Raw genomic sequence first — 14,011 nt, 5'->3', positions numbered from 1 at the left:
GGGCAAGAACAGTGAGACCCGGCTCCTGCAGCCCCAGCCCTTGTGTCCCATCAGCACGTATAGCCAGTCCTGTGCATCAGCCCTGCCCTCTCACTGTGGGTTACTGGGGCACAAAGAGGGGGCCGGGCTCACTGGCAAAGCTGTGCGTGGGCCATGCACTCCCTGCACTTGCCCAGCGCGGCTCAGAGCTGGGCCCTTTGCATAGGCCAGGGAGGGTTTCCCTAGGTAGCAGCTGGGCTTCCCCCGCCCGCCCCTCCCTGGCCTGGAGCACAGCCTGGTGGGTGGAAGGAGCACTGGCTGTTTCCTGCCCTCTTGGGTCTGTGTGTCTCCAGCAGGAGGGTGCTAGACTGGGTTTTCTCACTCACTGGTGTCCCTGGGCCCTCCTCATGAACTGGGACTTGAGACTGGGAAGTGGTTGTGGCTGCCCTTGAGGAGCCTTGCACCCTTTGGAGCATCTGTGATTATGCCCCCTGCAGACCTACCCTCTGTGGGCACAGTGCCAGGCCCCTGACAAGGGGAGGGTGAGGAGTCAGCAGGCTGGGTTCAAGTTCCTGCTCCTCCAGCTGGTGACTTCAGGTAACCTATTTGACCTCTCTGAGCCTGTTTTGTCATCTGGGAAAGCAGATGAGGAAACCACCTTCTGCGTTGTAAGTAAACCTCTGTAGAGCCAGGACACAAGGTCCTCAGTGGACTGCCTCTTAGGCCCCTCCTCCTGAGGATCTGGGGATCTGGGGATCCTGGGGGCCCAGCAGACGTGGTGCCCAGCTCCCTGAGGTTGCTGCCTTTGCAGACCCGAGCTCCTCCACCACTCACCCTCCCAGCCAGCCCTGCCAGGGATGCCTGTGCTCCTGGGAAGCCTGAGGCTTTGGGTCCATTTCCACCCGCCAGGGACCCTCTCAAGGGAGCCTGTGCTTTCCATCCCCACCCCAAGTGTCAAGACTGCCGGTTCTTCCACAGCCTCCCCTTGGCCCCCTCCGCCTCCCCTGGCTCCAGGTGGCCCCCTGGAATGTGGAGGTGCCCTCACCCTCTCCAGTGCTCCAAGGCTGCACCCTGGTAGGCCTAGCAACTGCCGGGCCCGGACCGGGGTGGCAGGTCCATTTTTTGTACTGGCGAGGTCAGAGCGCTGGCTTGAAGCCATCCTTTCAGCAGCCTCCTCCCGCGATCCCCGCGGGCCTCTCCCGGAGTTCCGGCCTCACGTCTCAGCGTCCGGGACCGTGACTGCCTTGGGAGCGGCCCGTGCTGACGCGAGGAGTCCCGGTCTGCGCCTCCCACCCCCCACCCATGCAGGGGGCCCTGGAGCCCTCTCCTGGCAGTATCTCTCTCCTCCTCCCCTCCGAATCTTCTCCCGCCTCCCTCCCCACGGGGCTCAGGAGAAGTAGAGCCGTTCTGGCTCCCAAACCCTCCTTGGGCTTCCTCGCCCATCAAGAGCATTCACCCTCCGGACCTCCCCCCCACCCCGACACTCCAGGGCTCTCCCCTCCACGCCTCTGCCCGCGCCTCTCCTTCCTCCAAGAAGCCCTCCAGACATCCTGGTCTGCCCGGGTCAGTGCTCGTTCCCTCCCCCGTCCTTCTTCGCGCCTCGCGCCTTTCTAGCCTTCCGCCTTTCCTGGGAGACGAAGGTTCAGGACACTTTTTCCAGCCCGCGGGACCCTCCTGGGTGGGTGTATGTGTGTGTGTCTGGAGAACTCCAGGACCCCCGGCCCAGCTCCTACTCCCAGGGCCGGGCGGCGGGGTCTCACCAGTGCGCAGAGCCAGGATGAGCCACAGAGCCACGCTGGGGCCCCGCATGGCGCAGTCTAGAGCTAGCTGGGGCTGGGTTTGGCGCGGGTTTTGTCTAGGTGTGGGTCCAAGTGGGTCAACAGCAGCCAGAGCTTTCTTCCTCCTTCTTCCCTGGCACGGACCTTCAGCTCCTTAAGTGCGGCCGGGGTGTGCCTTGGCGGTGTCCACGCCCCTAACGTGCACCCGCCCACCCCCGACTGGACACACCTGGACGCTGACCGGACTGGCCTTACGCTTCTCTTTGGCGCCCCCTGCTGGAGTCTGTGCCGGTGCGGGGGCTGAGTCTAACCGCAGGCCTCTCTTGATCCCCATGCTCCTAGGCCTGGACACACACGCTCAGCTGTTTCTGAGAGTAAGGTATCTGCTGTCTGGGGCCTGATTCCCCCAGCTCACGGGTGTTCCAGGGCTCTCTCACCTCAACAATCTGCCCTGAATTCCAGAACATCCTCCCCTCCTCTTGTCCTAGAAAGATCCCAAATATCTGGTCCAACTGGAGAGGGAAAAGTTCAGATTTGGAAAGAAGAGGTCAGAATCTTAGGGCCTGAGCTGGAAGGAAGCTCGAAGGCAATCAAATTCATTCACCAGCATCTCTTCAAGCACAGATTGTACAAAGGATCTGGGGCTGCAGAGGTGAACCCAGGTTGATGTGGTCCTGACTGGGGAGGAGCTGCTAGTGGGGGTATCTCACTGCCTCTCTTTGGGCTTAGAGACAGGAAGTGACTTGCCCTGGGTCACATATTTAGTCAGTGACAGTGCTGGAACTGGAACCCAGGTCTCCCGCAGAGCCTCGCTCATTCCATCATGCTTTGGAGGATGGGAAGAAGACCAAAGATGGACGAGGCTGGTGGTTCTCAAAGTGTGGTCCCCAAATCAGCAGCATCAGCATCACCTGGGAACTTGTTAGATATGCAGATTCTGAGGCCACATGTGACCCACTGAATCAAAAACTTTAGGGGAAGACAATCAACAATCTATGTTTTTTTTGTTTGTTTTTTTTTTGTTTTTTTTTGCGATACGCGGGCCTCTCACTGTTATGGCCTCTCCCGTTGCGGAGCACAGGCTCCGGACACGCAGGCTCAGCGGCCATGGCTCACGGGCCCAGCCGCTCCGTGGCATGTGGGATCTTCCCGCACCGGGGCACGAACCCGCGTCCCCTGCATCGGCAGGCGGACTCTCAACCACTGCGCCACCAGGGAAGCCCCAATCTATGTTTTTGATTCTGGTGCACAGCAGGGTTTAAGAAGCACTGTTTTTGTGGCCCAGAAGTGCAGTTCTGCATGTGTACTGGGGACGAGGGGACTGGACTGCAGAAACGGTTATTCAGTGATCCAGTTATGTCCTCATCTTTTGTCATCGCCACCTCTCCCCCACCCCCATGAGGACCCAGGAATGAGCTCCTCCCTGTCTTGGGTAGAGGACATGTGTAAAAAGAACACTGAGTGAGAGAGAAGGGAACTTGGGTCTGGGATTGTCAGTCCTTGAGCCTGCTCTGCTCTCTGGGGAAGGGAGCCCTGGGTCCTCCGATTGGGCCATGAAACTGTTGATTATCACACCCTGAGATGATCTGTGGACATTACATGGGCTGGACTTTAGGAGACCTGAGCTGTACTCTTGTTATTACTGACTCACTGTGTGACCTTGGGCAAGTTCGTTCTCCTCTCTGGGCTTGTTTCCCCTGTAAAAGGCAGGTCATGATGGCTCTGATGTGCCATTCTTCTTCCCCCAGTAGCTGTCTGCTCTGGAGAATCTGAGGGGGGCATGTTTGGTGGAAGCTGTTTTTTCATCCCCAGCTGGATCCATCCGAAGGAGGGGCACCTCTTTCTAATTTGCATGAATAGATAGTAGGTGGCCCTGGCAGAAGGGCTGTGGCTTGTCCTAAGGGGATGGAATAAATAGGTGTCCTTAGCAAGCCTCACCCCATGAGGATGAAGAGGCGCACTTTGTCACACTCAGGAACAACCAGAAGTTACTGGCAGGATTTGTGTTCATTAAGTCGTTCCTGTAGTAAAACTCCTGGTGACACCGATAAGGAGTCAAACAGCTACAAGCTAAGAGCTTGGGTGAGCTCTTTCACAACGGGTCCTTTCCCTATCTCTCAGGAGTCATTCCTCAACTGTGGCTCATCAGGGAACTAGCTGTTGCTGGGCTCCAGGGGCTTCTACATCAGGCCCATTTGCCTGGCCTTAGCATGGACATAGCTTTGTATTGATACTTGTGTGTAATGGGGAACTCTGCCTCAGCTTGAGCCTGGATCCTATTTCTGGGGTGCAGACATACCTGGGTGAATCAGAGGAGTGGGTGGGATGCAGTGAGAGTAGTTTAACCCAGGAATAGCCTTATAGAGGGCAGAAGCACTGAGGATAGTTTGGCCCCCATTCTGGACTCATACTGAGGTTAGAGGGAGAGTATAAAAAATATAAGAACTGGTTTCACTAACACTTCCGTAAGATGTTGGGGCCTAAGCAACAATGCTTTGGGACCTCCTGACCCTATTCCATAATACGAAATACAGAGAGCTCTTCTCTACCAAAGACACAGCTCTGGTTCTCCAAGGATTTGGGAGCTTGCTTGTCATGGAACTCAGGAACAGTAGCAGATGCTATTGGGTGGAACACACTAAAGATAGCCTCTGGGGACTCAGAAAGAAGAGGGGGCCTTTGACAGGGAGCAGAGAACCTGTATTGGCAGATATGGGGGCTAATGAGACAGCAAAATGCGAACAATTCTTTTACCCAGAATCTTAGGAAAATTCATATTTTTTCATTTCAACAAACCATAACTTGTATTTTTCTATTTCTATGGGTTTTCAGGCCTATGACTAAGAAAAAGTCCAGACAAATTTTATTCTGGGGGACACTTGGAAGGGCTGGTATGCACAGAGAAATCAGGAATGGTGAACATTTGCAGCAGTAAATGTGTTATAAAAGGATATTACTGATGTCACTCCCCAAGTATTTGCTGTTTAATACATCTGAATTTGTATATTGAGATCAATGGTAGGCATATTAAGCAAGTTTTGTGAATAAAAGCTTTTGCCTCTCTAAAAGTATTTTCCCTACGAAACGGGACTTAGGGGAAGCCCTGTGTATTTGGGCTACATGATATTCTATGTGTAAGCTTTTCAAAGGCAGATTCTCTGTACTCATCACAGGGCCTTGAACAGGGAGGATGATTTCTAAGTGTGAGCTATTAGGTTTGAGGACATTACTACTCATTGTTAAGGTGTCTCGTACTGCTGGAGGGGGATGCTGAGAAGAGCCACAGAATTTGGGGACTAGGTCCCCAGGAGCTTTGTCTGAGCTGTTTCAGTGGCATGGCAAGGGCTGAGCCTTGGACAGGAGGCTGAACTCCACAAGAGCCTGGGTGGTGTCTTGTCTGCCGTCATTCCCAATGTCTAGCATCATGTCTGGGATAAGTAGACACTCAATAAATATTATTTAAGTGAAAAGTGGACAGTGTGTCTCTTTCAAGATATTTGGCTAGGAAAGGAAGAGAAGAAAGGAAGAGGGGTTGTTTTCAGGAGATTTGGGGTCAAGGGAAAGTTTTTATAGTATAGGAGAAATTTGATCATATAGTCAGAGCACAAGTAGCCCATGGAGGAAGGAGAATAACAGTACAGGAAAAGAGGGTAACGGAAGAAGATATGAGGAATAAGACCAGGAGGACAAGCAGAGGGTGATCTTCAAAGGAAAAGAGAAAATGCTTCTTCCTCAGAGATGGGTAAAATGAAGGGTGGAAAAGGCTCCACCAGGTGTCAGACCTGCATTCAAGGGTAGGTCTCTCATCCTGGAGCTCAGTTTATTATTTTAATGATCAAACCACAGAAGTTTTTTTTCCCCCCTGAGAATTCTCCTTGCGGTCCAGACTTTAAAATTTAGAAGAAGATTAGAAGGCTTCAAGATTAACTCTGGAGATACAGGTTTAAAGCCATTAAGAAATCTCCATCTATTTCGTTGAATATAAGATTTAATCTGAGTGGAAACCAGTATAAAGGGAGGCTAAAGAATAAAATCAAGAAGACTATATTTGGCTCTGTCAATAAGACTTTCAGAGAAATTATTCATACCCAGCTACTTCCGAGGAGGTTTCAGATGACTTATAATGAAAACATATGCACAAGAAAGATAAAATTTATACAAAAAATGTCACAAAGCGTGTTCAGGGAGAGAGATTGTTATTCCAGGAACCAGAAAGGAAAGGACTATAATTAAACAAAAACTTTTAGCTAATTTAGAGATTTATAGTCAGACCTTTTTATCCATTCTCATCCCCTACTCCATGCCCCCAACTCTACCAATTTGCAAATGAAGTCATTGCCAACACTTATACAAGTCTGTTTTCAGCCCATTAAAAACCACAGCAGTGAAGATGACCATGCTGTACAGAGGCTGGCAGGCTCTGGACAAGTAGAGGAGCTGTGTGCCCTGATCACCTGCCCTGGGCACTTCACTGGGGCAGAGGAATACAAGGTGAAGGCCACCTAATCTGTAAAGGCAGCACAGAGAGTGCATGCTCAGTATTAAGTGGACACCCAATAAGTACTGCAGGAATTCAGGCATCAAGGGCTATAACTGGGAAGGCTTCTGTAGGAGGGATTTAGGGTGGGGACTTGGGTGGGGAGGACACAACAATCAGCACAGTAAGAATCTGCATGACCACCAGCCACAAGACAAGCACTGCAGGGGGCGTGTGACGAAAGACGACTGGGGAGGTAGGTGATTTATTGACCACATATTATGTTCCAGGAACTATATATGCAGGTCAATTGATTCGTTTGGATTTAGTACCCATGAAGGTCATGCAGGAGAGGAGATGTGCAATGCAAGCTGCATCTTAGGAAAAGTCATCTGGTGGCTGACAGACTGGATTAGCAAGGAAGCAATTAGAGGTTGGGAGATGATTTAAGAGGCCACTGCAATAATTCAGGCCTGAGGGTGAGGGTGGGTTAAGGACCTGGATTACAGTGATGACAATGGAAATGACAGCAAGAAAAAATATGATGTTAAGGAAGAATCAATAGTATCTAGCGACTGGATATTTGAGGAAGAGAATGTCAGGCAGCACTGAAGTTAAAAACCTGGGTGATGGAAAGAATATTCTATTAAATACAACTATTATTGGCCACAGGGAGAAAAATAGTTAAAAGGTTAGTAAAGCTTTTTCCTAGTAAGGAAGTAGTGAGGAATGTCAGATAAACTAGATCTGAACCAAGTACTGAACTTTCAGAGAAAGAAATGGACCTATCATCAAGAGACATCCTTTCTAGTCTTAAATACCACTAGGGAAGTAGATATTTTTGTTCAAATGCCTCTCACAAGACTTAGAAAACCTTTCTGTAGAGATTTATAGTGTGGAACATATGGGACCTTTCTCTTGTTTTTAGCCCTCCCATCTGTGAGGTAAATGAACCTAATTTTATACATCCTAAAGAAAGATTACATCACTTGTTCTAATCTTTCCTTCCACCAGCAAATTCACTATATCTTGTTTCACATGCTAATTGCTTTGCACACTGACTTCTGTATAGTTTAAAAAAAAATCATTCTACTGTGGTTAAAAACTGTCCAAATGAAATTTGTCATTAACAGCTAAATAGCAGAAGTAGGGATGATTATATGCTCGAGTGCTTTATTCCTACTTTGGGTAAACACCAAGTAGTTCCTAAGGTTTAGTCTAGAACCAGTCTAAAGGCATGACCTAATTTTGTTTTGAAAACACACACATGAGAAATAAGTCATATTATGATAAGAATGGAAAAGACCAACAAGGCTGAGTGTGCCATCCAATCTGAAAAATGTTGAGGGTCAAACCAATCAACCAATCAATCGGGGCCCAGCTCTGGTTCAGACTCTTTGAGTACACGGCACTAGAATTACATTTCTGTTAATCACATATTAGTAATAATTAAGATGCAGAGAGAAACTCACAGCCAACATCATTCTCAATGGTGAAAAACTGAAAGCATTTCCTCTAAGATCAGGAACAAGACAAGGATGTCCACTCTCACCATTATTATTCAACATAGTTTTGGAAGTTTTAGCCATGGCAATCAGAGAAGGAAAAGAAATAAAAGGAATCCAAATTGGAAAAGAAATAGTAAAACGGTCACTGTTTGCGGATGACATGATACTATACATAGAGAATCCTAAAGATGCCACCAGAAAACTACTAGAGCTAATCAGTGAATTTGGTAAAGTAGCAGGATACAAAATTAAGGCACAGAAATCTCTTGCATTCCTATACACTAACAATGAAAAATCAGAAAGGGAAATTGAGGAAACACTCTCATTTACCACTGCAACAGAAAGAATAAAATACCTAGGAATAAACCTACCTAAGAGGGCAAAAGACCCGTATGCAGAAAACTATAAGACACTGATGAAAGAAATCAAAGACAATACAAACAGATGGGGAGATATACCACGTTCTTGGATTGGAAGAATCAACATTGTGAAAATGACTATACTGCCCAAAGCAATCTACAAATTCAATGCAATCGCTATCAAATTACCAGTGGCATTTTGTCACAGAACCAGAACAAAAAATTTTACAATTTTGTATGGAAACACAAAAGACCCCGAACAGTGAAAGCAATCTTGAGAAAGAAAAATGGAACTGGACGAATCAGGCTCCCTGACTCCAAACTATACTACAAATCTACAGTAATCAAGACAATGTGGTACTGGCACAAAAACAGGAACATAGGTCAATGCAACAGGATAGAAAGCCCAGAAATAAACCCACACACAAATGGTCACCTTATTTTTGACAAAGGAGGCAAGAATATACAATGGAGAAAAGACAGCCTCTTTCCCAGTGCTGGGAAAACTGGACAGCTACATGTAAAAGAATGAAATTAGAACACACCCTAACACCATACACAAAAATAAACTCAAAATGGATTAAAGACCTAAATCTAAGGTCAGACACTATCAAACTCTTAGAGGAAAATATAGGCAGAACACTCTATGACATAAATCACAGCAAGATCCTTTTTGACCCACCTCCTAGAGTAATGGAAATAAAAACAAAAATAAACAAATGGGACCTAATGAAACAAAAGCTTTTGCACAGCAAAGGAAACCATAAACAAGATGAAAAGACAACCCTCAGAATGGGAGAAAATATTTGCAAACAAAGCAACTGACAAAGGACTAATCTCCAAAATATACAAGCAGCTCATGCAGGTCAATATCGAAAAAACAAAGAACCCAATCCAAAAATGGGCAAAAGACCTAAACAGACAGTTCTCCGAAGTAGACATACAGATTGCCAATAAACACATGAAAAGACGCTCAACATCACTAATCATTAGAGAAATGCAAATCAAAACCACAATGAGGTATCACCTCACAGTGGTCAGAATGGCTATCAACAAAAAAATCTAGAAACATAAATGCTGGAGAGGGTGTGGAGAGAAAAAGGAACCCTCCTGCACTGTTGGTGGGAGTGTAAACTGATATAGCCACTATGGAGAACAGTATGGAGGGTCCTTAAAAAACTAAAAATAGAATCACCATATGACCCAGCAATCCCACTACTGGGCATATACCCTGAGAAAACCATAATTCAAAAAGAGACATATACCAGTGTTCATTGCAGCACTCTGTACAATAGCCAGGACATGGAAACAACCTAAATGTCCATAGACAGATGAATGGATAAAGATGTGGCACATATATACAATGGAATATTACTCAGCCATAAAAAGGAACGGAATTGAGTTATTTGTAATGAGGTGGTTGGACCTAGAGTCTGTCATACAGAGTGAAGTAAGTCAGACAGAGAAAAACAAATAGTGTATGCTGACACACATATATGGAATCTAAAAGAATGGTACTGATGAACCTAGTGGCAGGGCGGGAATAAAGACGCAGATGTAGAGAATGGACTTGAGGACATGGGGTGGGGGAGGGGAAGCTGGGAGGAAGTGAGAGAGTAGCATTGACATATATACACTACCAAATGTAAAATGGATGGCTAGTGGGAAGCTGCTTCGTAGCACATGGAGATCAGCTTCATGCTTTGTGACTACCTAGAGGGGTGGGATAGGGAGGGTGGGAAGGAGGCTCCAGAGGGAGGAAGTATGGGGATATATGTATACATATAGCTGATTCACTTTGTTGTACAGCAGAAACTAACACAACATTGTAAAGCAATTATACTCCAATAAAGTTATTTAAAAAGAAAAGAGATGCAGAGAGGTTACCACCTAAAGAAAATTGGTATTTTATTTTATTTTATTTATTTATTTTTTGCGGTACGCAGGCCTCTCACTGCTGTGGCGTCTTCCGTTGCGGAGCAACAGGCTCCGCACGCGCAGGCTCAGCGGCCATGGCTCACGGGCGCAGCCGCTCCGCGGCATGTGGGATCTTCCCGGACCGGGGCACGAACCCGTGTCCCCTGCATCGGCAGGCGGACTCTCAACCACTGCGCCACCAGGGAAGCCCGAAAATTGGTGGTTTAATAATTTAAAAAACTACAGTCCTTAGGGTGTTCAACAAACTAGATTTTCTTGAGATTAGGGCTGTCTCCACGGACTGTTTTCTGAATTGTAAGTCTATTAGACAATTTCATGTTTGACAGTTAGCTCTTTTCATTTGTTGCTCAGACTACCTTCTGCTCACTACCGTCCTAAACAAACTACATTTCCCTTAGGACACGGAGAATCTGGCACCAGTAGCTGGCACATCCAGCTGCTGAATCATCTGTTATTCCCGGGAATTTGAAATTCTACAAATCCTGAATTGCTTATTCTAGCAGTCTCCTACTTTAGGCACAAGTTTGTTCTGTAAACAGCCTCTCGGGATCTATTATTCTGCATTTAAAGTTTGTTTTAGGACGATAGGCTCCTGTGCAACTGCCAAAATGCATGGCTGCTCGCGGCAGACACAGGTGTGCGTGGGGAGGGCCTGCTGTGGCTGTCAGATTCAAGGCCCATTGCTGGCTTCGCTCCTTGCTCCTGCCGGCCTATGGTTGTAACGAAGTACAAAAGCAGAGTGGGAAAAACTGGAGACAATCCCAAAGTCCTTCAATCAGTGAATGGATAAATGAATTGCAGCACATTCACAAATGGACTACTACTCAGGAGTGAAAATTAACCAACTATTGCAGCAAAAGGGATGAATCTCGGATGCATTTTGCTTAAGGGAACGAAGTCACGCTCCAAATGCTACGTACGATACAATTCCATTTGTATGACATTCTGGGAAAGGCAAAACTAGTAGAGGCACTAAGGAAAGATCAGTGCTTGCCAGGAGCTGGGGTTTGGAGGGGGTATTGGCTACACAGAGGCAAGAATAAGAGAAATTTTGGGGATAATGGAACTCTTGTATTCTTGACTGCGGGGGTGGTTACAGAACTCCATGCATGTCTCAAAACCCATAGAATTGTACACCATTTTACTGTACATAACTAAGACGTATATACAGTAAGAAAATGAGGATAGTGGTTTCCCTTGCAGCAGGAAGTAGTGACTGGAAGTGAGCTGAGGGGTAGGGGTGCCTGCGGTGCTGGTCCCGTTCTGTTTTTTGAGCTTCACGCTGGTTATTACACACACAACACTGGTTTGTAAAAACTCACTGAGGTATATGTACACTTATAATAATGCAGTTTATATATGTATGTTATACTTCAAGAAAAAGTAAACAAGAGAGAGGGTGAGAGAGAATTCCAGCCTTCACTGTCCTTCGGTCTCATCCCCCTAATTCTTCACATATCTGTTTACTACTACTATAGGTGACAGAAATGGCTAGAAAAATCCTAGTGTGAAACTCTCCCTGGTAAGGTTTCGTACCTGTTCCTAAATGTCTCAAACAATAATACCAGGTTACCTGACCACCAATTCTGTTCACAATGCTGTTTAGAGGACCAGGCTTTGTTTTGCCAGTTCTTAGGTAACCATATTTGGGGGTGGAATGGAGAAAGAGCTGGTAGTAGTAGGAAACGAATGAGAAACCAGTGAGTAAGTAGTGACTATTTTATTCTTAAATTGAAAGACAATGTATTTTATCTGGGCAATTTAAGTAATTTTTTCCAGACCTGTTTCTAGACTCTCAATAATTAATGTTCTGGAGAATCGCTAGGGACAGTAGGGTCTAACACTGTACAGAGATGTGAGAATGGCTTATGAAATCTTGATGTCTTCCAGTTCCATGTTTAAGGCTGAGTTATGGTAGGTCACAATCACAGCATCTTTGACAAAGAGTAGGAATCCTTAGAAGAAGAGATGAGTTAACAAGACTATAGAGACTGAAATGTAAATAATTTCTTAACTAAAAGTCTGTCAAAATTTCTCTATAGGGATAAAGAATGGTGCACCATATTCTTCTTTCTCACTCTTCTGCAACCATAAACACACTCCAGAGCAAGAGGAAGAACAGATATTGAGAGTCAAGTATCAGATGCTGTGATTGGTGTTTTGTACACACTGTTCTATTTAATCCTTATTAATAGTCCTGCAAGGTAGTCAATCAAATCTCATTTAAAATACGGCACGGGACTTCCCTGGTGGTGCAGTGGTTAAGAATCCTCCTGCCAATGCAGGGGACACAGGTTCAAGCCCTGGTCCGGGAAGATCCCACATGCTGCAGAGCAACTAAGGCCGTGTGCCACAACTACTGAGTCTTCGCTCTAGAGCCCGCAAGCCACAACTTCTGAGCCTGCATGCCACAACTACTGAAGCCTGCGCACCACAACGAAGAGTAGCCCCCGCTTGCTGCAACTAGAGAAAGCCCGCGCAGAGCAACGAAGACCCAATGCAGCCAAAAATAAATAAATAATAAAATACGGCAAAATGAAGTCTCAAGTTAATCTATACAAGGGGAGTTGGAACAATTCCAGGCTTCTGATTCCAAGGAAAAGGGAATTAACTTTTAGGGTGCCCCCTTTATTTGTAATCTTACTGATTCTCAAAATATCTCCGTTTTACAGAGAAACAGAAAAAGGGATGACATGACTTGTCCAACTAACGTTACATAACCAGTAAGTGGTAAAGCTGGCATTCAAATCAAGTCACTCCATAGCCCACATTCTTCACATTATAGAACTCTGCTGCCAAAACCAACGAGAGCTATGTTGTGCAATTCTGGAGGGAGATCAATGGACTCTTCAACATCGGACTGAACCAGATAATCTAAATTTGGGTCAGAAAAGTGACATTTGTGTTTTTCCCTGATATCTTTCAAATCCGACCACCTCAATAAAATCTCTTAATTTCACTAATATTTACTTTCTTTCAGTCAATAATTCACATCCCGAGGGACTGAAGAGCCCATTAAATTCAGCTCACAGCAAGGGAGGAAAAGTAACTGGAATGGTAGAAAAACTACTGTTCCAGGAGCCAGGAGTTAAAGGCTCTAATCCTGGCTCTGTTCCTGGTTGCAGTGCAACTTTGATTAGGACACAGGGATCTCTGGGCTTCTGTTTCACCACCTGTAAATTAAGAGTATTCAAGGCAGAATCTTAGAAGGTAGCTGTTTAGTACTTTAGAAAACAAATTTTCCTCATTAGTAAAGTCCCCAAATTGCCAAGTTTGGAGTTTAAATACTGTGTGGTGGTTCAGCAGGTATTTGCTGACCAGAGTGTATTCTGCTAGAATGAGCCCCCCTTCAAGCTCACTCCCATCATTTTTTGAAGAGCCCTGAGCAGATATGGAATAGGAAAGCAACCAAAGACGTGTAGTCACATTTAAGAGGCATTTTTATTTTTGCCGAATTAAGGGTATTAAGAAGCATATTAAAAATATGGAATATTTCATAAAACATTCAAAATAGTATTATTCCCTGTGTATTAGAATAGTGGACTTTTCCCCCTAATGAATAGTGTTCCATTTCTGGTTCTAAAGAGTTTCTTTCCTTGTATGTCACTATGACAGGGCTGGGCTGACTTGTTTCCCAGAAACAGTCCTTCCAGCTGCGATGGGAATGACTTGTTCTGTGGGTCTGTCCTTACTTACTATGAGACTCTGGGTAAGGACCTTCATCTAAGTCTATCTTTATCTGTAAAGGGGCAGTAACATAACATAATTTAAGTCATAGCACCTTCCACAGTAGGGGCTGAAAAATGAGGCAGCATAATAGTATATTAGAACTTGGGACAGAGAAACTTTGATACCAATACCCAGCACTGTCATTTACTAGCTAAGTAATCTTGGCCAAGGGATTCTGCTTAAGCCTTATAGTGCGGCCAGTAATTCTTAACTTCTTTTGAAAAATTAAATGATACTAAAGTG

The 14,011-nt window shown here is 45.9% G+C and overlaps 1 protein-coding gene across 1 annotated transcript in view; it reads right to left on the bottom strand.

Annotated features, from left to right (window-relative positions):
• MELTF (melanotransferrin) overlaps positions 1-1,138 on the bottom strand; it is a 24,025-nt gene extending 22,887 nt beyond the window's left edge. The window contains exon 1 of the mRNA XM_024752105.1: positions 638-1,138. Within this exon, the coding sequence (XP_024607873.1) occupies positions 638-1,138 (501 nt within the window). The remainder of the gene's footprint in view (positions 1-637) is intronic.
• Positions 1,139-14,011: the final 12,873 nt, after the last annotated feature.

The sequence above is a fragment of the Neophocaena asiaeorientalis genome, unplaced genomic scaffold (assembly GCF_003031525.2).
Source record: "Neophocaena asiaeorientalis asiaeorientalis breed wild unplaced genomic scaffold, Neophocaena_asiaeorientalis_V1.1 scaffold293, whole genome shotgun sequence".
Classification (NCBI taxonomy): domain Eukaryota; kingdom Metazoa; phylum Chordata; class Mammalia; order Artiodactyla; family Phocoenidae; genus Neophocaena; species Neophocaena asiaeorientalis.
Note: the sequence above shows the minus strand (reverse complement) of the source record. Positions and strands in the feature narration are given on the sequence as shown.